We start from the raw sequence: 27,208 nt of genomic DNA on the forward strand, positions 1-27,208 counted from the left end.
CTGTATATGGGATAAATGTGAGTTATTGATACAGTCAAATGACTGAAAAAGGCACAATGCCACTTTCGAAATGACTATTTGTTATGGGATCCCTTTTTCAACAACAAACCCCACAGCCTGTGCACCAAGCCCAAGCATGAAGGATATTACATTATCCTTTCAACATTTAGCAATATCTATTACTTGAGCTCTTATCTATCTTCCAGCATGCCTTATCTTGAATAATGTATGTCACCTTCTCTCACATATGCTCATTTTTTCTGTTTGTGCCTGAATATAGAAACCCTATTTATCAAGCAAAAATTCTCCTAGACCGGTGTCCTAAACATGGGGCATCAGTATAATGGAGCTAAATGGGAATCACAATCTATTTCTTTCTCATACTCCAAACATTCTCCTTTCTTCAAAAACATATTACAGGGGCACCTGGGTGGCTCAGTTGGTTAAGTATCTGCCTTCAGCTCAGATCAGGATCCCAGGGTCCTGGGATCGAGCCCCACATTGGGCTCTTTTCCAATTGAGATCTCTCATTCTCCTTTCTTAGTCTTGTAATGTCTTCAGAGGAACTTTGTTACTTTGAATAAAGCCTATATATTACAGACATGACAATACATACAGATCTTCTTTGTTTCAAAAAGAAAACAAATAATGAAATCATATGGCTGGTAATGATTATGTGTATGAATTACTAGTTCATGCATTTGTTCAACAATATGTGATTGTTGCCACCTACGTACCAGGTTCTGTGCCAAGCACTGGGTCTCCAGTGGTGATATTTTTTGTTTCTGCTAGTCTTGTCAAATTTTAGAGGAAGGATACTAGTATTGGGAAATACAAATAATATTATGATCAGAATTATGCTTTAAAATTTTACTTTGTACTGATTTTATTTTATTCAGCCAAACTTTAAAATTTTAAAACTAAAACATAATATGAGAGAACCTAATATAGAAAGTTATGTAATGAAAAGTAAAATCTTTCTTTCCTCTCCCCCAAACCACTAATCTTCATTCCTCCAAACAAACTTTGCTAATGGATTTTGTGCTTTGTTTCAGAGTAAAACAAAACAAAAATCTAAAACAAAACACACACAAACATACATATATATGTTTGCAGGCACACAGTAGTATTATATGATATATTCTGTACCTTAATATTTTCATTTAGTATTTTATTGCATATATCTTATAACTTTGCCATAGGACTTACATATTTATCTCATTTTTATTTAAAAGATATTGAAAAAAATTCTTAAACACAATCGAATGCGTAGAAAATGTGTAATGTAATATCAACAACATTTGTTTTTCTGAGTGAGTTATCCTACTTCCCAGGAATATCTTGGTATTTATTTTTTATAAACAAGTAAGTATCCTAGAATACAATCACCAGAACTGGGAAATTTAACATAGATGTATTTCTACATCTTCTCTTCAGATACGATTCAGGTTTTGCGGTTGTCCTAACAGTTAAAGAATCTATTTTTAGTAAAGTGATCTATTTCAAAATCTTTCATTTCATTTAGATACCGTGTCTATGTAGTCTCCTATACTTGGAATAGTTTGCCAGTGGTTTTGTTGTTTTGTTTTATTTTGTTTAATTTTCATGATCTTGACTCTTGAAAATTATAGACCAATTTGGATTTTTTAAATGTTTCATCTAATTTTAGGTTACGAATTTCGGACAGGAATAATATGGAGTCAATGCTCTGTTCCTCTGATTGAATTCTGCCTGGTCTCAGGTGATGTTAATTTCTCCTATTAGTGATGATGTTCACTTTAATTTCTTTGTAATGTTGGTGTTGTCCCAGCTTTTATACCACAGAGTTACTCTCTTCCTTCCCATTTACAACTAGTAAGCATCTTGTAGGGAGGTACTTTGAAACCATAAAAATATCGCATTCCTCATTAGATTCTCCATTTGTTTATTTCTTTTTTTTGTTTGTTTGTTTTCAGAAATATCTCATTGAACTTTTATTAAACTTTTTTTTTTTTTAATTTTTAAATTTTTTATTTTTTATAAACATATATTTTTATCCCCAGGGGTACAGGTCTGTGAATCACCAGGTTTACACACTTCACAGCACTCACCAAATCACATACCCTCCCCAATGTCCATAATCCCATCCCCTTCTCCCAAACCCCCTCCCCCCGGCAACCCTCAGTTTGTTTCGTGAGATTAAGAGTCACTTATGGTTTGTCTCCCTCCCAATCCCATCTTGTTTCATTTATTCTTCTTCTACCCACTTAAGCCTCCATGTTGCATCACCACTTCCTCATATCAGGGAGATCATATGATAGTTGTCTTTCTCTGCTTGACTTATTTCGCTAAGCATGATACGCTCTAGTTCCATCCATGTTGTTGCAAATGGCAAGATTTCATTTCTTTTGATGGCTGCATAGTATTCCATTGTGTATATATACCACATCTTCTTGATCCATTCATCTGTTGATGGACATCTAGGTTCTTTCCATAGTTTGGCTATTGTGGACATTGCTGCTATAAACATTCGGGTGCATGTGTCCCTTTGGATCACTACATTTGTATCTTTAGGGTAAATACCCAATAGTGCAATTGCTGGGTCATAGGGCAGTTCTATTTTCAACATTTTGAGGAACCTCCATGCTGTTTTCCAGAGTGGCTGCACCAGCTTGCATTCCCACCAACAGTGTAGGAGGGTTCCCCTACCTCCGCATCCTCGCCAGCATCTGTCATTTCCTGATTTGTTGATTTTAGCCATTCTGACTGGTGTGAGGTGATATCTCATTGTGGTTTTGATTTGTATTTCCCTGATGCCGAGTGATATGGAGCACTTTTTCATGTGTCTGTTGGCCATCTGGATGTCTTCTTTGCAGAAATGTCTGTTCATGTCCTCTGCCCATTTCTTGATTGGATTATTTGTTCTTTGGGTGTTGAGTTTGCTAAGTTCTTTATAGATTCTGGACACTAGTCCTTTATCTGATATGTCGTTTGCAAATATCTTCTCCCATTCTGTCAGTTGTCTTTTGATTTTGTTAACTGTTTCCTTTGCTGTGCAAAAGCTTTTGATCTTGATGAAATCCCAGTAGTTCATTTTTGCCCTTGCTTCCCTTGCCTTTTGCGTTGTTCCTAGGAAGATGTTGCTGCGGCAGAGGTCGAAGAGGTTGCTGCCCGTGTTCTCCTCAAGGATTTTGATGGATTCCTTTCGTACATTGAGATCCTTCATCCATTTTGAGTCTATTTTTGTGTGTGGTGTAAGGAAATGGTCCAATTTCATTTTTCTGCATGTGGCTGTCCAATTTTCCCAGCACCATTTATTGAAAAGGCTGTCTTTTTTCCATTGGACATTCTTTCCTGCTTTGTCGAAGATTAGTTGACCATAGATTTGAGGGTCTATTTCTGGGCTCTCTATTCTGTTCCATTGATCTATGTGTCTGTTTTTTGCCAGTACCATGCTGTCTTGATGATGACAGCTTTGTAATAGAGCTTGAAGTCCGGAATTGTGATGCCACCAACGTTGGCTTTCTTTTTCAATATCCCTTTGGCTATTCGAGGTCTTTTCTGGTTCCATATAAATTTTAGAATTATTTGTTCCATTTCTTTGAAAAAGATGGATGGTACTTTGATAGGAATTGCATTAAATGTGTAGATTGCTTTAGGTAGCATAGACATTTTCACAATATTTATTCTTCCAATCCAGGAGCATGGAACATTTTTCCATTTCTTTGTGTCTTCCTCAATTTCTTTCATGAGTACTTTATAGTTTTCTGAGTATAGATTCTGTGTCTCTTTGGTTAGGTTTATTCCTAGGTATCTTATGGTTTTGGATGCAATTGTAAAAGGGATTGACTCCTTAATATCTCTTTCTTCTGTCTTGCTGTTGGTGTATAGAAATGCAACTGATTTCTGTGCATTGATTTTATATCCTGACACTTTACTGAATTCCTGTATAAGTTCTAGCAGTTTTGGAGTGGAGTCTTTTGGGTTTTCCACATATAGTATCGTATCATCTGCGAAGAGTGATAATTTGACTTCTTCTTTGCCGATTTGGATGCCTTTAATTTCCTTTTGTTGTCTGATTGCTGAGGCTAGGACCTCTAGTACGATGTTGAATAGCAGTGGTGATAATGGACATCCCTGCCGTGTTCCTGACCTTAGCGGAAAAGCTTTCAGTTTTTCTCCATTGAGAATGATATTTGCGGTGGGTTTTTCATAGATGGCTTTGATGATATTGAGGTATGTGCCCTCTATCCCTACACTTTGACGAGTTTTGATCAGGAAGGGATGTTGTACTTTGTCAAATGCTTTTTCAGCATCTATTGAGAGTATCATATGGTTCTTGTTCTTTCTTTTATTGATGTGTTGTATCACATTGACTGATTTGCGGATGTTGAACCAACCTTGCAGCCCTGGAATAAATCCCACTTGGTCGTGGTGAATAATCTTTTTAATGTACTGTTGAATCCTATTGGCTAGTATTTTGTTGAGTATTTTCGCATCTGTGTTCATCAAGGATATCAGTCTATAGCTCTCTTTTTTGGTGGGATCCTTGTCTGGTTTTGGGATCAAGGTGATGCTGGCTTCATAAAATGAGTTTGGAAGTTTTCCTTCCATTTCTATTTTTTGGAACAGTTTCAGGAGAATAGGAATTAGTTCTTCTTTAAATGTTTGGTAGAATTCCCCCGGGAAGCCGTCTGGCCCTGGGCTTTTGTTTGTTTGGAGATTTTTAATGACTGTTTCAATCTCCTTACTGGTTATGGGTCTGTTCAGGCTTTCTGTTTCTTCCTGGTTCAGTTGTGGTAGTTTATATGTTTTTAGGAATGCATCCATTTCTTCCAGATTGTCAAATTTATTGCCGTAGAGTTGCTCATAGTATGTTCTTATAATAGTTTGTATTTCTTTGGTGTTAGTTGTGATCTCTCCTCTTTCATTCATGATTTTATTTATTTGGGTCCTTTCTCTTTTCTTTTTGATAAGTCGGGCCAGGGGTTTATCAATTTTATTAATTCTTTCAAAGAACCAGCTCCTAGTTTCGTTGATTTGTTCTATTGTTTTTTTGGTTTCTATTTCATTGATTTCTGCTCTGATCTTTATGATTTCTCTTCTCCTGCTGGGCTTAGGGTTTCTTTCTTGTTCTTTCTCCAGCTCCTTTAGGTGTAGGGTTAGGTTGTGTACCTGAGACCTTTCTTGTTTCTTGAGAAAGGCTTGTACCGCTATATATTTTCCTCTCAGGACTGCCTTTGTTGTGTCCCACAGATTTTGAACCGTTGTATTTTCATTATCATTTGTTTCCATGATTTTTTTCAATTCTTCTTTAATTTCCCGGTTGACCCATTCATTCTTTAGAAGGATACTGTTTAGTCTCCATGTATTTGGGTTCTTTCCAAACTTCCTTTTGTGGTTGAGTTCTAGCTTTAGAGCATTGTGGTCTGAAAATATGCAGGGAATGATCCCAATCTTTTGATACCGGTTGAGTCCTGATTTAGGACCGAGGATGTGATCTATTCTGGAGAATGTTCCATGTGCACTAGAGAAGAATGTGTATTCTGTTGCTTTGGGATGAAATGCTCTGAATATATCTGTGATGTCCATCTGGTCCAGTGTGTCGTTTAAGGCCTTTATTTCCTTGCTGATCTTTTGCTTGGATGACCTGTCCATTTCAGTGAGGGGAGTGTTAAAGTCCCCTACTATTATTGTGTTGTTGTTGATGTGTTTCTTTGATTTTGTTATTAATTGGTTTATATAGTTGGCTGCTCCCACATTGGGGGCATAGATATTTAAAATTGTTAAATCTTCTTGTTGGACAGACCCTTTGAGTATGATATAGTGTCCTTCCTCATCTCTTATTATAGTCTTTGGCTTAAAATCTAATTGATCTGATATAAGGATTGCCACTCCTGCTTTCTTCTGATGTCCATTAGCATGGTAAATTCTTTTCCACCCCCTCACTTTAAATCTGGAGGTGTCTTCGGGCTTAAAATGTGTTTCTTGGAGGCAACATATAGATGGGTTTTGTTTTTTTATCCATTCTGATACCCTGTGTCTTTTGACAGGGGCATTTAGCCCATTCACATTCAGGGTAACTATTGAGAGATATGAATTTAGTGCCATTGTATTGCCTGTAAGGTGACTGTTACTGTATATGGTCTCTGTTCCTTTCTGATCTACCACTTGTAGGCTCTCTCTTTGCTTAGAGGACCCCTTTCAATATTTCCTGTAGAGCTGGTTTGGTATTTGCAAATTCTTTCAGTTGTTGTTTGTCCTGGAAGCTTTTAATCTCTCCTTCTATTTTCAATGATAGCCTAGCTGGATATAGTATTCTTGGCTGCATGTTTTTCTCGTTTAGTGCTCTGAAAATATCATGCCAGCTCTTTCTGGCCTGCCAGGTCTCTGTGGATAAGTCAGCTGCCAATCTAATATTTTTACCATTGTATGTTACAGACTTCTTTTCCCGGGCTGCTTTCAGGATTTTCTCTTTGTCATTGAGACTTGTAAATTTTACTATTAGGTGACGGGGTGTGGGCCTATTCTTATTGATTTTGAGGGGCATTCTCTGAACCTCCTGAATTTTGATGCTCGTTCCCTTTGCCATATTGGGGAAATTCTCCCCAATAATTCTCTCCAGTATACCTTCTGCTCCCCTCTCACTTTCTTCTTCTTCTGGAATCCCAATTATTCTAATGTTGTTTCGTCTTATGGTGTCACTTATCTCTCGAATTCTCCCCTCGTGGTCCAGTAGCTGTTTGTCCCTCTTTTGCTCAGCTTCTTTATTCTCTGTCATTTGGTCTTCTATATCACTAATTCTTTGTTCTGCCTCATTTATCCTAGCAGTTAGAGCCTCCATTTTTGATTGCACCTCATTAATAGCTTTTTTGATTTCACCTTGGTTAGATTTTAGTTCTTTTATTTCTCCAGAAAGGCCTTTTATATCTCTCGAGAGGGTTTCTCTCATATCTTCCATGCCTTTTTCGAGCCCGGCTAGAACCTTGAGAATTGTCATTCTGAACTCTAGATCTGACATATTACCGATGTCTGTATTGATTAGGTCCCTAGCCTTCGGTACTGCCTCTTGTTCTTTTTTTTGTGTTGAATTTTTCCGTCTTGTCATTTTGTCCAGATAAGAGTAAATGAAGGGGCAAGTAAAATACTAAAAGGGTGGCAACAACCCCAGGAAAATATGCTTTAACCAAATTAGAAGAGATCCAAAATCGTGAGTGGGGAGAAAGGGGATAAAAAGAGGTTCAAAAAGTAAGAAAGAAAAAAGAAAAAAAAAAAAAAGAAAAGAAAAGAATATTTTTAAAGAAAGAAAACACCTAAGAAAAATGTAAAAAATATATATATATATATTAGATAAACTAGTAAAAAATCGTTAAAAAAGAAAAAGGTAACAGTTAAAAAAAAATTTTACCCGAAGGCGAGAAAAAAAAAAAAATGAAAAAGAAAAAATTAAATTAACTGCAAGACTAAAAAAAAATCACAGGAAAAAAGCCATGAGTTCCGTGCTTGGCTTTCTCCTCCTCTGGAATTTTGCTGCTCTCCTTGGTATTGAAACCGCACTCCTTGGTAGGTGAACTTGGTCTCGGCTGGATTTCTTGTTGATCTTCTGGGGGAGGGGCCTGTTGTAGTGATTCTCAAGTGTCTTTGCCCCAGGCGGAATTACACCGCCCTTACCCGGGGCCGGGGTGAGTAATCCGCTCGGGTTTGCTTTCAGGAGCTTTTGTTCCCTGAGCGCTTTCCGTAGAGTTCCAGAGGACGGGAATACAAATGGCGGCCTCCTGGTCTCCGGCCCGGAGGAGCCGAGAGCCCAGGGCCCCACTCCTCAGTGCGCCCTCAGAGAACAGCGCCCAGTTACTCCTGTCTGCCTGACCTCCGGCCGCGCTCCGAGCTCACCGAGCCTGCGACCGGTTCAAGGTAACACGGAGCTGCGAGCTTACTGTCGGCTCTGTCTCTGTAGCCGGCTTTCCCGGTACAATACCCGCAAGCTCTGCGACACTCAGACACCCCCCGATCCTTCTGTGACCCTGCGGGACCTGAGGCCACGCTGACCCCGCGTGGGCTTCGCCCCGGTTTAGCCTCTGGAGCGATGTCCCTCAGCGGAACAGACTTTTAAAAGTCCTGATTTTGTGCACGGTTGCTCCGCCGCTTGCCGGGAGCCGGCCCCTCCCCCCGGGGTCTATCTTCCCGTCGCTTTGGATTCACTTCTCCGCCAGTCCTACCTTTCAGAAAGTGGTTGTTTTTCTGTTTCCAGAATTGCTGTTCTTCTTCTCTTCGATCTGCTGATGGATTTTCAGGTGTTTGCAATCTTTAGATAATCTATCTAGCTGATCTCCGGCTAGCTGAAGCAGTCTCAGCTTGCTACTTCTCCGCCATCTTGACTCCTCTCTCCATTTGTTTATTTCTATCCATATACATCATGGTTCCCATTTTATTTATTCAGTTATAATCCTTTATCATTTACTTTGATGGGTAAATTGTCCCAGATTAGGCTGCAAGGGTTCTTTCAAGCTGAATCCTGTGTCCTTATGACTCAGAAGACCCACAATTTTTTGATACCTCCTTGCTCTGTGGCATAGTAAGATATTTCAGGTTTATCTTGTACTTCCCTTACCCCAGTCCTGATTTCAGCCTTTTCTCCTGGAGTCCCAGTTTGTTCAGTGGATGGTATTTAGAAACCAAGATCTGGGTGATAGATGTGCTCACTTCTTTGGGGGATATTGTTGGTCTCAAGTCCTCTCAGTGGACAGAGCATACATGTGGCGATACATGCACACACAGACAAGTGTATACACATGTACATTACATTTATTTTTGTATCTCCCTTTCACTATTTTTAACTCACTTCTCCACAAGATTTTTTTTTAAGATTTATTTATTTATTTATTTGAGAGAGAGGGGAGCAGGAAAGAGAGTCTCAAGCAGACTCTGTGCTGAGCTCAGAGCCCCACTCAGGCTCGATCTCATGACCCTAAGACCACCACCCAAGCCAAAACCGAGTGGGACACTCAACCGACTGTGCAACCCAGACTGTCCAATTATTTTTTAATGTATCTACTTGGTTTATCTGTTCCTTTGTGACCAATTTCCCATTGCTACTATCATTTTTTCTTGTACACATGCTTTCTTTACCCTACGTAGGCTGTGATACACCACAGGACTGCCAGTAACCTCACCCACAGTCCCTCCATGTGGAAGTACTCTTCATCCCACCCATTGCCCAAGAGCCCATTTGCAGGGTGAGCCCCATGCCTCTGTGTGGAAGCCCTCCTTACCCTCCTCAGGCTGCAGCACTAGGTTCTTGGACTGTTCCAATGTGGGGATACCTTTGTTACCCTCCTGTAGCTTTTATTCCCCATGCTGGATAGTCCTCTGCCAGTCCTTACCTGTTCTGTTCTGACATCCTCTTCTGAATCACCAAGTTTCCTCCTTATCACCCATGTGGACTATACCTTGTTCTACCCAAATTACTTTAGAAAAAAAATTATTCAGGAAGATGAAGAGTGAATTAAAAAAAAAATTATTATCTGCCAGTATTTTTAGCTTAGACCATTTCTCTTTCCGATTCTCTCTCAGCCTCCACCTCCCTGCCCACCCCCTGGCCTCCCCCCCCAACACACAGCAACTGTGATTATCGATACTTTTAGCTCTTGTTTTAGCTCTTTAATGTAGGTAGTCCTTAACTAATGAGATTTATATGAATTCTCTGTAGACCTAAACATCCTATTCTGGTTTCCTCCATCCCTGGGATCTTCTCAGTTATATAACTACCCTTTTCTGTGTCTGGTATAGCTGCTATTGAAGGAAACCTTACTTCAATACCACAGCCACTAAAGCAGGAGATTATGGCTCTATGATCACCTTTTTGCTAATTTGGACCTCAGTGATCTTGAAGTCTTAAGACTTAGCTCTGTGGTATGCAGACCAGGAGCCAGGGGGCTCTAGACAGCTCTGAGTAGCTCCAGGCTGGGAGCCTCAACGTTGGACATGGCTTGAATTGGCTTTAAGATTAAAAGAGCTTTAGGGACCTGGATAGACATTTCTTCAAAGAAGTTATACCAAGCCAACAGGTACATAAACAGATTATCAACATAACTACTCATTAGGGAAACATAAATTAAAACCATAGTAAGATGTCACTCCACACCTGTTAGAATGACCATATCAAAAAGACAAGAGATAAATGCTGACACAGATGAGGAGAAAAGTGAACCTTTGTACTTTGTTGCTGGGATTATAAATTGGTGCACCCTCTATGAAAACAGTATGGAAGAGCCTCAAAAAATTAAAATAGAACTACTGTGTATGATCCAGCAATTTCACTTTTAATACATCCAAAGGAAATAATACATACTCCAAAAGATGTCTGCACCCTATCCCCATGTTTATAGCAACATCATTTACAACAGCCAAAAGGTAGAAACTACATAAGAGGTCAAAAGGTACAAAACTTCAGTTATAATGATAGAACCAGTGCTATAATGTATGACATGACTACCAGAGCTAACATCACTGCATGAGGTACAGAAAAGTTGTTAAGAGAGTAAATCCTATGAGTTCTCATCACAAGGAGAAAACTTTTCCTTTTTCCTTTTCTTTTTTTTTTAGGTCTATATAGGAAGTGAGATGTTAGTTGAACCTGCTGTGGTAATCGTTTCACAATATATGTAAATCAAGCCATCATGCTATAGCATTTAAACTTATTCAGTGATGTATGTCAACTGTCTCTCAGTGAAACTGGGGAAAAAATAAGGTAACAGCATCTACAAATGGAAATATACTTGAGGGTTCTTTAAAATTAATGCATTTTGTTGAGAAAAATATACATAAAATCACCTGGGAAGAAACCAATAAATGCAGATTCTAAGAATTGAGAAAACAGGAAGATGTTTCACACATGCACACAAAAAGAAGGGAGAGAAAAGAAAAGTCCGTTGGGGCTCAGGGAACTTGAGGGTTTGAGGCTATTAGAGGGACAACTTCAGCCATGGTGTAGTGTCCTGGGATCTTTTGTGCTAACTGGGAAATGTGGGCAGTTTTTTCTGGAGGCTGTTCTGGACTATAATAGAAATTCACAGCTGTTTCGTGTTCTATTCACATATAGATAAAATGTAACATGGGAATTTGAGCTTCTGGGTACAAGGATGAGTTTGTGTCAGCCTGACCTGGAGAATGGGCAGTCTGTTTCTGTCTGAAAGTCAAAGTTATGACATCTGATACTGGCAACTGAAAAAAAAAATGTTTGTATGACATTTTAATCCCTTACAGTTTTCTGCTTCTTGATTACAGCTTTGCTTATTATCTATGGTTATATGTTAAAATAGTATATTCATTTGTGTAACCCCTCTTTGAAATCTTCTCCCCAAAGGAAGACATCCCTGGCCATTCTAAAATAAACAAACAAATAAATAAATAAGTCTTTAAAAACCATGATAATAAATTAACTCAAAAAAAATTTGCCTCCTGGGACGCCTGGGTGGCTCAGTTGGTTGGACGACTGCCTTCGGCTCAGGTCATGATCCCGGAGTCCCAGGATCGAGTTCCACATCGGGCTCCCAGCTCCATGGGGAGTCCGCTTCACTCTCTGACCTTCTCCTCGCTCATGCTCTCTCTCACTGTCTCTCTCTCAAATAAATAAATAAAAATCTTTAAAAAAAAAATTTGCCTCCTAACCAAGCTACGGTAATCTTTTTATGTGTGACACTTGGACGAGAAGCACATTTTGTTATGTATTCACTTCACTGATTGGAGATTGTGATTTTCCTTTGGCCCAGTAGCATATATCTCATTACACTTACAGCCCAAACCCATAGGTTCCAGGGTCTTGGGGTGTCACAGGGAGCAAGTCAAGGAGGTTTATTACAGGGTCCTGGGCTGAGGACTCAGACTATATACTGTTTATTCATTCTTCCATTTCTTCGGTGGGTATTTACTAAGCACTTCTTGTGTTCGACACACTCTGAAGTGTGTACCAGATCACAGACTTGAATATAACATCAGGATTAAGTGTTTAAAGGATCATTCTAGGGGCACCTGGGTGGCTTAGTGAGTTAAGTCTTTGCCTTTGGCTTAGGTCATGGTCTCAGGGTACTGGGATGGAGCCCCGCATCGGGCTCTCTGCTCAGCTGAGAGCCTGCTTTCCCCTCTCTCTCTCTGCCTGCCTCTCTGCCTACTTGTGATCTCTGTCAAATAAATAAACAAAATCTTAAAAAATAAAATAAAATAGAGGATCACTCTAGTAGCATTGTGGAACATGGAGTATGGCGGGGTGCAAAGGCAGGGGAACAGGACAGAAAAATTGCAGTGTTCAGGGGCAAGCGGCTGACCTGAGGTGAAGGCAATGGGACAGAGAAGATGGACTAGATTAGACCTAACATGGTTTTTAAACCCCAAAGGTTAGGATTCCCTTTAATGATCAAAGGAAACCCATGGTTCCCTCTACAGAGAGAAAAGGCACATGGGTGAGCATGTCTACAAGTACAGTTTCACAAGGCCTCTCCTTCTCGGTCCCCTTTAGGAAAGAGGAGCACAGGCCTGATCCTAGAGGTCTTCAGGGACACCTGTCCATGAGCCCTGAGCTACTAGACTTCAAGAAGGGACAGCACATGTCACGCTGGGCTGATGAGGAGGCTCTGTAGAACCTGAGCTAGGACTTACATGAAGGAGGGGGGTTTCAGCAGGTTGGGGTAGGGAAGCCTCTTCAGATGGCATAAGCAGTTCCCAGGCTTTTGGCACTGTGTGGATCTTCATGAATTGTTTGGGGAGCCATAAAGCTTGAGTCTCACGAATAACAGTATACTACTCAGGGACTATCTTAAAACTCCTCGTCTTATTCAATGGTGCATGTGAAGCCGTTAGGGTTTTGCCTGATACTAGAACACAGTCAGTATTAGTTCTTGTTATTATTAAGTACGTCAGAATCCAAAAAAAGACTGTGATATGTATTACTGTTTCCCCAGATAGATAGAGAGTTATTTGATAGTGAAGGCTTTCCTCTATCAGCAGTCCAGGAATTAGGAATGAAAACCAGATAAGAAAGAGCCCTGAAAATTTTAGCATTTCCCAGCTGTGCTGTCAGAGTTTCTCCTTTGTAAGATTGGGTGTCATGATACATGTCTCCTAAGAGTGACCAAAGTTGTCCAGCTGCTGTGCTGAGCCACAGTGAAGTCAGGTGGTTTTCTCATTTGCTTTGTAAATCTAATGACATGGTAACAGGGCGTGTGGCCATCCATATTTTAATGTTTTTCACCAACTTCTCTTCCATTAAAACTCTGACACCTCATTCCCTAACAGGAATTACACACAAGGATCACACAAACTACAGTGAAGCCATCCCCTTGCCAATAAATAATAATGAGAAATTATAGTTCATTCTTTACATTTTTAAAATAGTTCATAACAAACTTTTAAAAACTTTTTTAAAACTTTAAAAAAATTATGTGGTTCATGTAAAATGTAACAGAATATACAAAAATGGGACTTTAAGTCAGGAAGTTTGGACAGTGACATCCTATGTTACCATTTCAAATACACTTTTATAGGAAAGATGTTAAAAGGGATAATTTTTAGGAAAACAGGAGGAAGTATAGGGTACGATGAAGTCCAGGGATTGCGAGGTTTGTTTGATCACATGATGGAGTTAGACTTTCTTCATGTTTTATTTTAGTCTCCTGTCCCAATCCTATCACCCATAATCCAAAAAATATTAGGAATATAAAGTTGCCAAATTATCTTTGGAGATTTTGACATCTTGATTTGAATTTTCACAATGAGAATGAATCTTTGATCAAATTGTTTAGAATAGAAAATTCTCTGAAAGTGAGTTCATTTTTTTTTTTTTTAAGATTTTATTTATTTACTAGAGACACGGAGATCACAAGTAGGCAGAGAGTCAGGCAGAGAGAGAGGAGGAAGCAGGCTTCCTGCTGAGCAGAGAGCCTGATGCAGGGCTCAATCCCAGGACCCTGAGATCATGACCTGAGCCGAAGGCAGAGGCTTTAACCCAATGAGCCACCCAGGCGCCCCAAGTTCTTTTTTTTTTTTTTTTAAGATTTTATTTGTTTATTTGACAGACAGAGATCACAAGTAGGCAGAGAGGCAGGAAGAGAGAGGAGGAAGCAGGCTCCCACTGTGCAGAGAGCCCGACTCAGGGCTTGAACCCAGAATCCTGGTATTATGCATGACCTGAGCCGAAGGCAGAGGCTTTAACCCACTGAGCCACTCAGGTGCCTCTGAAAGGGAGTTTAAAAAAACTTGTGACTTACAGGACATAGGATAAAAGGCAGTTTTCCTGTTACACTTATTTTTGGAAAATATTGGGCCTTGATAACATAGAATGAGGGCTGGCTTCACACAGTGGCTACATGTGTGCATTGTGTGGTCTGACTCTGAGCTATGTGATCTTGGAATGATTTGACCTCACTGGTAGGATTGTTCTGAGATTTAAATGAGAGAACGGGGTATAGATAGGTATTGGCCCAAGACCCAGAGGGAGCAATCACTCAGTAAAAGTTAATAGCTCATCAGTACCTTCATCAAACGCTGGTGGCACTAACAAATGGAACTTTGTGGTATTTAGGACAGTGATGATAGAATGGATTATATCTGCTTTCCTATAGTTAGAAGCAGGACTGGAGGCAAACTTCAGGATTTGAGCTTTCATATGATTTTCACAACACTAGCAGTTCCAAATGTACCTGAGCTTAAGTGTCATCAAGGGAAGTATTGGGGGGTTTGTTTTACCTCTAACTATAGAATCTAGTAAAAGAGTCAGATTAAGTAAGTGTCTTAAAAACAGTGCTCAGGATTTTGAATTTTCTACTTATAAATATGGCTATTATTGAGTATCTTCTGTGAACTAACATTGTGCTATGAGATTTTTAATTTTTAACGTAGAATAAAATGGACTTCTTTTGTTCTAGAAATTTTAATATATATGTAGATTTATATAAGTACAATCACAATCATAGTTCAGTTTCATCACTCTAAAAATCTCTTTTGTGCTGAACCCTTCTAGTCTTAACCCTCTGTGTGTCCCTAACCCTTGGTGACCAGTGAGCTGTTCTCCATAGCTGTAGTTGCCTTCTCTAGACTTTTACATGAGTAGAATCATATAGTACCTAGCTTTTTGAATCTGGCCTCTTTCACTGTCTTGGTGCATAAGGTCTTTGAGATTTATTCTTGTCATCCCATGCATAAATAATTCATTCCTTTTTTGTGCTGTGTGGTATTCCATTTGGTATCAGTTTGAATTTGATAAGTGGTAATTTTTCAAATATTAGTAGCCATATTGGAGTCTGAAACCGTATCAGTGAGCTTTTCATACTGTGTTAATAAGAAATGCATGATCTCTCTATACTTTGAATGGATCTTTTTTTTTAAGATTTTATTTATTTATTTGACAGAGCGAGATCACACGCAGGCAAAGAGACAGGCAGAGAGAGAGGAAGGGAATCAGGCTCCCTGCTGAACAGAGAGCCCGATGTGGGACTCAATCCCAGGACCCTGATATCATGACCTGAGCCGAAGGCAGAGGCTTAACCCAATGAGCTACCCAGGCTACCCACTTTGAATGGATCTTATAACTATTCATGATTCTGTAAGATCCTGCATTAGTCACTTGAAAAATATTGGTTTGCTGATATAAGCAAATCTTTCAAATACTGATACATTTCTTATAAAATATCCAAAGTCACATTTATTAATGTTAGTATCAATCTCATCAGAAAGTCTTCCAAAGCTGGCAAGCTCACAGTGATGAATATTAGTTTTCCAAAATATTAGTTTTTACATGAAATTTTTAATTTTGTTATTGACCCAAAATTTTGTCAATTTCTTTTTGACAATTCACTTCTGCTTTTTTTTGTTAAGTCTGCCAAATTGTCAAGTCTGAAACTATAGTTTGTCTGCCAAAATGGTGTTCCAGGAAAAAAAGTGGCTATTTCAATTCATAGCTTAATCACACAGAGGTTGTGTTGTGTTTTGTTTTTGAGACAATCATGATACTATTGTATACAGAAAATACGTTTTATGTGTACTTTCAATATTGTCATGGAGAATATTCAAAAGATGTTTATGGAAGGGTTGACTTCTTGAAATTAAACACTTTTACTGCTTTTTAAAAGATAGTCTTAAGATTAAAAAATTTTTGAACTGTGCATCATAGTGGTAAAGACAAGAACTGCTGGTGTAGTGTGGTATCAATGCCTTTACTCTTCTAAGCCATCAGCAGATTTATCCACTATTGTTCTTGCACCATCAGTGCAAAGGTCAACGAGGTGAAAAAAGCACACTCAAAAATGTTTGAGGATTATGAAAATAGTTTTGACTTCATGGACCCCCTGAGGGATATCTCCTGACCCCGAGGGGTCTTCAGACCACATTTGGAGAACTGCCTATAGATTGTGATGCATATTGATTCAAAGAAGAACAAGATCATTGTGGAATACAGGTCCAAGGATAAGTGAGGAAAAAATAAGGATTGGGATGTTAAGGCATGAGAAAATAGAGGTGAAGGGGAAGAACATCACTGACCCTTAGAAGGAGTGAGGTTGTGTCTTACGCCCTAAAGATCTTCAAAACAGAATCCTATTTACTCTCTTACAACATTTACTATTACAAATGGCTGAAGGTAGAAAACCAGATCAAATAATTTCTTGATGTTCCTCTAAGTTCCAATACTATAATTTTGTAGTCCCAAAGGATTTGCAGCTTATAATATCTCTAAGTATCATTGTCTTTGCTTCAAACATTTTTTTCAGACTGTTTTAGCATTCTAAATCAGTCTTCAGTTTTATATGGTTTCATAGAGCCATGCAAGATGCTGTTTTCAGTAACTTGTAGGTTGGAATCAACTCAGAGTCTTTGTCAGAGCTGCTAAGGGAGCTGCACGTAGCAGCTCACACACATGCCAAGGATAAATGCGGACAGGTAGCCATTGGCAGCTTAGGCCTTCTTCCCACCTACATAGAAAGCATCTCCGGACCCGAGAGCCTCTGATTACTGTTCTACACTGTGGCTTCTGAAATGGAAGGGCTTGACCTTCCTTTGGCTCACCAACTGTGAGGGTTGGACACGTTTTGCCCTGGTTGGCAATATTTCTTTATAGGGATAAGCAGGTTATAAAGTGATTTTTGACTCCTCTCAACCTTTATATCTGAGGATTATATTATAGAATTAAAAGTATCAGAAATAAATTCTGAATGTTTAGAGACCATGGGAGTTCAATTTTGCTGTATGTATGTATAACATAATACTTTTAGGGGATAAAATCTAAATTACAGTTATACGATGATAATTTCCAAGAATCCATTTCTACTTTAAGAAAAGACATTTTGTCCCTCAAAGTTTTAAACTGTGTTACATTTGCAGATAAAGTTTATCTTTTGTTTAAAAAAAAATAACTACTGGAAATCAAGGTCTCAGGAATGGAACTTAAATATTTGGAGAATTATCTTCTCTTCGAGTTGTTCTGCCTCTAGAGAATAGAACTAACTCATGGGGAAGATTGAGGAAGGGCAATTAAAAGTGAATGAGGTGAGGGGCACCTGGACATTTCCGTTGGTTGAGCGACCGACTCTTGATTTTGGCTCAGATCATGGTTTCAGGATCATGGGATCGAGCCCTGCCTCCGGCTCCCCACTCAACGGGGAATCTGCCTAGGATTCTCTCCCTCCTCCTCCTCCCCTTTTGCCTCTCCCTTCACACACACTCTCTCTCTCTCAAATAAATAAATCTTTAAAAAAGAAATAAGTGAGGTGATATTGAAGTGGCCAACAGCAAGACCCATTAAAAAGATTAGGATGTCATTTCTTCAAGCTAGAAACCCAAAGGAATATTATTGAAAACTATAAAATGTTATAGCATATGGATAGTACTGAACATACTTGTTCATCAGATCCCAGAGAAGGACCACAAAGGAAATTTTGGAGTTCTAAAGAGGCAGATAATATATAATAAGGAAAAAGAATCATTTTCCCATGCAGTAGCCACATTATAAAAATCATTTTAAACGTAGGTGGTTCAGATCTCTTAAGAAAAAAAAAAATCAAAGAGAATTTAAGAAAATTCATGTTTAGTAAAGCTGTAATAAGAATATAATTGGGCGCCTGGGTGGCTCCATCGTTAAGTGTCTGCCTTCGGCTCAGGTCATGATCCCAGGGTTCTGGGATAGAGACCCGCATCGGGTTCCCTGTTTGGCGGGAAGCCTGCTTCTCCCTCTCCCACTCCCTCTGCTTGTGTTTCCTCTCTCACTGTGTCTCTCTCTGTCAAATAAATTAATAAAATATTTTAAAAATATATATATATAATGACAAGATTTCCTTTAACTTCTATCTTTTGATGGCTAGAATGCATTTGTAACTTTTAAACTAGAAATTAGAGAACTTTGAACTAAATAATCTATGAGTTTGATCTAAGGTCGTGGCTATCATATCACTGTGTTCAAAAAGTATCGCCCTCGCCCCGCAAGGACGACAAGAACCCTGGTTCGGATGCATCTTCTCTCTCTTCTCTCTATTTCCGCAAGTCTACACACTTATATACGCTTACATGACCAATCAGCAAGCAGGGTACAGCAGGGAGCAAATCAGGCTGCGCACCTAAACGAACAACTTCGCTAGCAACCAATGCTGTTTACTTCCTCTTTGGGCATTCCGCTTAGTCTCACGAGGCAATCCTAACCTGGCAACTAGCCAGGCGCCATCTTTTAATGGCAGAGGCCGCCCTGGCCAGGGGCCTGCCTCCGACAAAAAGGAAAAAATAAAAATAAAAATTTAAATTCAAATCAAGGTAACAACCTTATTTTTTCCTCTTTCTGTTTTTCATAGTTTACAAATTATAACACTAAACAGAACCTTGTGAGTTCACTCGGTCTGTTCCACGGCTCACCTGGAGCTGTTTCAGAGACGTGGTTGTCTCCTCTGCCATCCATCATCTCCTTAGCAATATATTCTCCCGCTTAGCAATTTGCTGATCTTTATTTTCAAACTGAACCCAAATATCTCTCATTGTAATAACCCCCAACATTTTATTCTGATCAATCTCAAACCATTATCAAACTGCAAAAATAGCACAAGAAACATCCATATACCCCCTCACCTAACTTTGCTAAATATTAACTTTTCCCCCCAAGTATTAGGTCTCTTACTCTAAAGTATATAGAATATGGATTTATGTTTCCTATATTTATGCTCATACATTAATATCATTAATATGCATGTATGTATACATATTCTCATGCCAAACCATTTGAGAATTATTATGGACATCAAGACTCTTCATCTCTAAATGCTTCAGCATGGATATTCTAAAAACCAGAACGTTCTCTGCAAAATATCTGAGAGTGCTGACAGAGCAATCTTTTTTTTTTTATATTCTTTTTTTAAAAAGATTTTATTTATTTATTTGACAGAGATCACAAGTAGGCAGAGAGGCAGGCAGCGAGGGGCGGGGTGGGGGAGCACCCACGATGTGGGGCTCGATCCCAGGATGCTGGGATCATGACTTGAGCTGAGGGCAGAGGCTTAACCCACTGAGCCACCCAGGTGCCCCTGACAGAGCAATCTTGATAGAGTAGTATTAAGTAAGAGTCTACTCATATTTCCCTGGTTGTCCCAATAACATTGTTTTTATCATTTCCTTCTTTTTTCACTAGAGGATCTAATCCAGGATTATATGCTGTGTTATTCATCCTATTTTTTTAGTTTCCTGTAAATTAAACAGGTCTCCAGGTTTTTTTTGTTTTGTTTTGTTTTGTTTTTATGGTGTTGCTGTTCTGTATAATATTGGTATTGCTGGAAGGGCCAGTCTAGTTGTGCAGAATATCCTCCGTTTTTGGATGTTTTTCATTGTTTCCTCATGATTAGATTTATAGTAAGCCTTTTTGGCAGGATATCTGCAAGGTAATGCTGGGTCCTCAGGAGACATAGAATGTCAGTGTGTATCCATTACTGGTGATTTTAAGGTAAAAGGAATAACTGCATGATTTTTCCATTGTCAAGCAACTTTTTCCTCCCCTTTTTAACTCAAATATCTGTACAGTGATATTTTGAGATTGTATGAACTGCCACTTCCCCACTTTTTTTTAACCTAGTGGTTTTAGTACCCACTGATGACTGTTACCTGCTCTTGTTGTTGCTATGCATGTGTAAATTCTGGTTTTCCATTTTATCATTACTTTTAAATTTATTTGAATTGCTTTGCTCTTTCTTCTCCTTCCTCTCCCCTTAAGAAAAGGTATTTTTAGAGACACTATGTTCTTATGAATATACTTTTTCAATTCATTATTATCATAATCTACTCTTTTCATTACCCATCACTGTTCTCATTATACCAAATTTTACCAGTGGGGGCCCCTCTGAGCTGGTGTCTGTTCCTTTTTGATGTGTTCTCATCAGTTGGAGCACAGTCTCTATGGCACAACTAGATACTTCAGGCTTAACTTGGACTTTCCTGTCCAGAGAAGCCTCTGGACATTCCTTTTGGAATCAGGCCTAGTTCTAAAACTTGGACCTGGACACAAGATTTGCTCATTGCTATTGGTGTGTCATTGGTTCTAGGCCCTTTCAAAGGATACTAGCACACACACACGTACACATACATATACCCATATGTGGAGAGCACTGCTGTAGCTCTATGGTATAGTACTGCTATGCTACTGCTATCAACTTTATTCTAACACCGCAGGTTCCTTCCTCCCTACCCCTGTTCCATACTTCCATTTCCATTCTCCCAAAGCTTGTACCCACAGTGGCAATATATTTACTTATTTCCTCAGTCCTGCAGCACACAGAATATAGTTTCATATCTGCTACACCAATACTGTGACCAACAACAAACTTATGGTGCCAAATTCAAGATTTCCTACAATTCTTTTTTTTTTTAATTTAGTGGACACATGATGTTACATTAGTTTCTCCTACAGTTTTATTTATTTATTTGACAGACAGAGATCACAGGCAGGCAGAAAGGCAGGCAGAGAGAGTGGAAGGGAAGCAGGTTCCCTGCTGAGCAGAGTGCCCAATGCGGGGCTCGATCCCAGGACCCTGGGATCATGACCTGAGCCGAAGGCAGAGGCTTTAACCCACTGAGCCACCCAGGTGCCCCTTTCCTACAGTCCTTTTTTTTTTTTTTTTTTTTTTTTAATATAGTGGACACATGATGTTACATTAGTTTCTCCTACAATTTTTTTAAAAATTTTATTTGTTTATTTGACAGACAGAGATCACAGGCAGGCAGAAAGGCAGGCAGAGAGAGAGGAGGAAGCAGGTTCCCTGCTGAGCAGAGAGCCCAATGTGGGACTCGATCCCAGGACCCTGGGATCATGACCTGAGCTGAAGGCAGAGGCTTTAACCCACTGAGCCACCCAGGTGCCCCTCTCCTACAATTCTTTTTGTCCTCAGAATATATGTCTCTCTAGATATAGTCAGATGGTCAGAATATATTTAAAACAGCTTATATGTGAATTAGTTCTCTTTTTATTCTTAACAGCTTCATATAGGTTTACATTTACTTGGCTTGTAATATTGATTTAAGAATTTATTTTCCGGTATTGTTGAATTAATCTACTTTTGAATATGTAAGAAGTGCTGTTTTAAAATGCTAAGAAAACTAAACATTAAAAAACCGTATGCAAAATTTGGTGCTGAAGTCATCGTCATATAGAAGATCTGTTTAGAAACTAAGAGAGGGAAAGCATAAATGTTTTTCTTTCTTGTACTAATAATTTACATTTTTATTACTGTTCCAAGTTCAGGATCAAGAGAAGTTTTTGCAAGGATACCAGAGCTGCCTGGCGGTATAGAGCAGACCTCAACAAATTATCTCTTGAATTGGATTGCCTGAGGGCAAACCCTGGTCCCTACCCCACCCCACACTTCCTGATTACAACCAGATCAAGATCATTGTGCTTTTGCTGTCTTGTCCTCTTCATTTGTGAAATGAGGTTACTGTGAAGTTTAGTAGAAAGCACTTAGTTCAGGGCCTGATGAGTAGCAAGTGCAAAGTATTACCTGTGATTTTTAGAGGCACTGGTAGTGATGCTGAGGTTAAATTTGAAACAGTAATCCAGATATCCAGAGTTCCTAACACTAACTTTAATGGCTTATTTTCTTGGCAGCTGGATTTTTTTGGTGGGTTTTGTTGTATTTTTTTTTTTCTTTCTCTCAGTACTTTTGAGACACAAGGCAAAGTTATGGCTTAGCTAAAAGTTCTGGCATTGAGAATGACCTTGTCTTTGTTTTGAAGCCTCTGAAAAATAAAAATAAAAATTCCTCCTGTGAAACACCGGTCAGTTGCTGCTGCTGGTGCCGGGGCAGGCTGTCTATTGGGATGCCAAACATTACAGCCGCCGTAACCACCAAAGCATCTGTCAGAGATCTCAGGACTGAAAACTAGGTAGGAAAGTCTGTATTATACCTAATAATAACTTTGGAAATTTTCCTGAAATGCTTGCTGGCAACTCCCAGGCTTGACGGGCACAGCATACTATAACTTTATAAGCAAGTATGTTGTTGCTACTCTTGCTGGTGAGTGCTGTAGCACGAGCCAAAATAATAGCTAGAAATCATTTGCTATGATTTTTACTTGCGGTACTCTTGGGTTACTGCCATGAGTAGCTAGATATATTTATATAGATGTCCTGTATTTTTAATCTACAAACAGCTTCTTACAAACTATAGGTTCATATAAACTATTGATTCTACCAGTGAAGAGTTCCGATCAGAGAAAAATGACACCTGACATTATTACTCTTCATTGCACATGGGGGCTGCTTTCAAGATGCAAAATTATGAGGTGTTTGCATTCACATGGAGGGTTTGTGAATATGTGATGAACGTGAAAAGCACCGACTTCTGTCTGTGTGCACGAGGGTCCCCGGAAAATGGGACCGAAGAGTCAAAGGATGTCCCATAAATGTTCAAGGAACTGGGAAAAGGTTGCAGACAGAAAGAGTCACATGTTTGGATTAGCCATTGGGAAAGAAAAGACTGAGTGGTGAGATGACGTTTCTCTGAAGACAGGGCATTACTGTGAAGTTTACATTTCAGGGTCCCTCACTCGTATGGGCCCTCCCAAGGCCCTGAGAGGAGCCTGAACCATGTGCCCAAGTGGTTTGTAATATCTGCTAAGTTAGGTATTTTAACCACAGTTGGTTAGAACCTCTGTTTCCTTCCACTAAAACTTCTCCTCCATCTCTCTTTTCCTCACATTGAGTGGAATTAGAAGTAGCTGAATGCATGGAAGACAAAGGGTTGGAGATATATTTACTTTGAGTATAGCTGGCTCTGTGTAGGGTCTGCAGTTGTTTCTGTGTATAATTAAGTTACTGCCTGCCATCCCCGCAAAAGAATGGCTTCTAGGTCCTATCACATATACTTGGCCGATTCACCCAGCGGGGCCGAAGCTATGTTGGGTTATTAATGTGTTCTGCAGGACAGCCATGAAAGTATGTAGGCAGTGGAGGAGAAATAATGATTGAAATGTACAGAACCAAAAGCTAATCTCTGTAAAATTTCCTTCCATCACCAGACATTTAAACTTGTAACTGGATGATTGAGTTCTAATTGATACTTAGTTACAATGTAAGTTCTCTCTTATCGAAGCTATACTAGAAAACATAATTGCTGTGTACGATTATAAATATGTCATACGTTTTTCCCTCTTTTGAGGGGAATTGCTTAAGATAGGATTTATCAGAATTTCTGAGTAAGGTACAAAGCATAGTAGTGCTACAGATGAGAGAGTACCTGTTAAGCCACATGCTTTTATGCATTTCTATCAAAAATAAGAAGAAAATCTGGCCAGCCACACGAAAGGGAGGACAGGATCATCTTTCCAATCCCTCCATAGAATAATATCATAAAATCATTATCACATGAAAACGTGACCAAAGAGTACACAACCAAAGAATGTAGGAATAATTGAATAAAAACATTATTTTTCATATTTTGTGATTTTTTTTCAGCCTTTTTTACACTTGTAATTTGCATTGGTATTTTTTGTCAACTAAATAAATGTCCACTTTCTTGTTTAGTGTTATATTTGTAATTTCATACTCATTTTCTAAAAGAGAGCCCCCTCCCAATTGTTTAGATTTCAGGCCCCACAAAATATATAAAGCGTATGTAGTTTTACAGACAGTCACTCATTCATATGCTTGAGGCAATCAGTAATGAGTTAGGATATGGTGAAGGTTATATTGTATACATTTAACCTGACAGATCCTGTAATAAGACGGCAGTTTTTGCTCGAAGAAATAGAAGTTGAGATGCTGGCTGCAGGACTTGGTACTTCATCTGTAGTCTGTGAGTGCTGAGAGTGTTCTGGTTTAGAATCTCTCATGACTTGAGACAGAATCCATTTAAATAGTGCACAGAACAATTTCCCACCACAAGAAATCAGGCTCCTCAGAAAAAAAAAATGTCTGTTTCTAAGATGGGGGCAAGAAATGTACAAGAGCTTGGAATATACCAGGAAGTAAGGAGGCTATCAAAAACTAAGGGAGTCATGTCAGAAAGACACGGGAACCAATTTGAAGGAATAAAAAGAAACTGCAATTTATTGAAATACATCAAATATGTTAAAACCTATGAGTACATAATACCACAAATAAAACCCCAAAACTTCCTTTATCCTAGGATATGAGGACATAAACTCATTCTAAAAATTGGTTGATGAAGGGAAAGTAACAAAAGATATATTCCACCCTTTTCTGACTGTAATTCAGGTTAATCAAAGAGTTGCTAAGAAAAATGTCTGCTTTGTAAAAAAAAAAAAAAAAAAAATTCAAGCCAGTAATTGCAGAAGGATTGACAAAACGAAGCCATCATTATTTTTGCAACTTCTTTTGAAGTAATCTAAGAAATGATGGTCAATGGCTGCCCAGACCATTTGTTGAGGAATCTCTAGGAGAGATGAGTTAAGGTGGGAACATCAACACTCATTAATTCCAAAAGAAAAAAGAAAGAGAGCAAGACAACACGCAGCAGGTACACAATTCTGTCTATAAAATATACTTGCTAATAGTAGAACATAAATTTATTCAAACCCCTAGATTTAACTATCAGTTTTCAAGAAATACAGAAGAAAAGGAACATGTTATCTGGTACCATGGAATCCAGGCCACAAAATCCAAAAGTTAAGACATTCTATAAAATAGATGACTAAATTTCTTCCACAAATAAATGATGTGAGAAAAAAAAAAGGAAGAAGGGCGATATTAAGACCAGTAAAAAATTAAGCTAATGAACAGATTAAGATCAATTAATGTTTAAGAGACATTCTCTCCAAGCGTAATATGCGGACTTTGGTTCTTGATTTGAGCAAAGCAGCCTTTGTAAAAGGCTCTGAGGCAATCAAGGAAAACTGAATACTAATGTTAAGGAATCACTGATAATTTTAAAGTGTAATAACGGTGGTGTTGTAATGTTTTAAAGTGAGCTTAATATCTATTAGGAATACAAACTGATTATTTACAAATAAAATGATAAAATATCTGAGATTTGTTTTAAAATATTCTGGCTTGGGAGGAAAATGCGGCTAGGGAGAAAAAAGTGTTTGGGGAGTATAAATGAAATAAGGTTGGCTATATTTTAGTAATAAGTAAGTCTGGATAATGAAGACATGGAGATTTATTATATTATTGTAACTACTTTCAGGTAACTGAAGGTTTTCTTAACAGGTAGGCAAAAAGCATTTAGAAAATAAAAGCGGGAAGTATATACTGAGAGACAGTATGTCTATATCCTCACTATTATTTGCTTTTGAAAATAAAATAAATTCACTAATAGAAATATCCAATCATGACATTTGTAAGATATTGACTATGAATGTGAGGGGTACCTGAGTCACTCAGTCAGTTAAGCATCAGACATTTGCCTTTGGCTTAGGTCATGATTTCATGGGTCCTGGGATCAAGCCCCACATTGGGCTCCGTGCTCAGTAGGGATTTTGCTTGAGGATTCTTCCCCTCCACTACTCATGCACACTCTCCTCCTCTATAATAAATAAATCTTCAAAAATATATATGAATGTTGTAGGTAATGGTGTGCTGGTAAATGACTATCTGAAGAAGAAAGCCCTGATGTGTAGTGTTTGCCAGCTGGCATGGTCTAAATATTCCCACCATGGCAGATTTCAAGCTACTGGTGTGACCTCACCAAATGTGGAGTTGGGAAGAGGTGTGCACCCCCAGCTCTCACAAGTCTGTGTGGCCAGCCCTAGCCTGAGACTGAGAAAGCTGACAGGGGAATGTTAATTTCTGCAGATTCTTGGTCAGACCCCAATTTTAACAGACACTCTATCCTTGATTAGCTTACTTAGTTTTTCTGAGGCTAACTTACCCCTCTGTAAAATGGAGATAGTAATTCCTACTACGTGAATATATAAGGCTTAAATTACATCATACATGTAATGAACCTAGTCTGGTTCTGGTCACACAGTGAGTGATCGTTCATGCTAATATCCTTTCTTCTCTCCAAGTTAAAATAGAAAAAAGAACACTGGCTTTGGGATGGTCTCAAAGTTTCAAAGGAAAGGAATGAAGCTGATCATCTTTTTAGAGGGCTTCCTGCCCAGAATTTCTATAATTACTTAAAATTGCAGGTTTTAGGGGCTGTCACAAACCTGCCAGAAGCTCACCAAGCTCTAATTTGGTTGGATATTAATAGGTAGGCTGGGAAGTTAATGTGATATGATTGTGGCTAGAATAGAACCATCTGTTAAAGGTAGTGGTTTCTGTCCAATGTGATCTGGCATGGCAAATACACAGTTAGAATTAAGTGTTATCTTAGAGTTGACATGGAAAAAAAAAAAGAAGAAGAAAGGAAGAAAGAAAGAAAGAAAACCTATAACTTACTTAATATTTTCCTAGGGAATGTTAAAACTCAGCCAAGATGTTTCCGGCATGAATGTGTCTAAGGGTTATGTTGGCAAACTGGAAATGCTTCCATTCACAATTTTGATTGCTTGAGCAGTTTTTAAAAATAGTAGCATTGTATTTTCCAAATTCTTTATTTTAAGTCCAATGATTAACTATGGTATCAGTTAATGAAAGAAGGGTTTTTTTTTTCTGTTTGTTTTCTGAACAGTTTACTTTTTCTGTATAGAAATCTAAGATTAAGGTCATCACTGATTAATCAATAACGATGCAGTTTTCAGAATTACTGAATTATATGCATACATAAAATTTACTTTTAAGTTCATTAAAACCAAGGCTAGAGAAAATGGAAATTAT

The 27,208-nt window shown here is 38.6% G+C and overlaps 1 protein-coding gene across 15 annotated transcripts in view; it reads left to right on the forward strand.

Moving 5' to 3' along the window:
* ZNF385B (zinc finger protein 385B) overlaps window positions 1-27,208 on the forward strand; it is a 408,372-nt gene that overhangs the window by 213,916 nt on the left and 167,248 nt on the right. For 6 of the 15 annotated variants that reach the window (XM_059166875.1, XM_059166877.1, XM_059166878.1 and 3 more), the window contains one exon: window positions 1,670-1,741. The exons of the other annotated variants lie outside the window; for them this stretch is intronic. In XM_059166875.1, coding sequence (XP_059022858.1) covers window positions 1,670-1,741 — 72 coding nt within the window. The remainder of the gene's footprint in view (window positions 1-1,669; window positions 1,742-27,208) is intronic. 15 annotated transcript variants of the gene reach the window in all.

This window comes from Mustela lutreola, chromosome 3, assembly GCF_030435805.1.
Source record: "Mustela lutreola isolate mMusLut2 chromosome 3, mMusLut2.pri, whole genome shotgun sequence".
NCBI lineage: Eukaryota > Metazoa > Chordata > Mammalia > Carnivora > Mustelidae > Mustela > Mustela lutreola.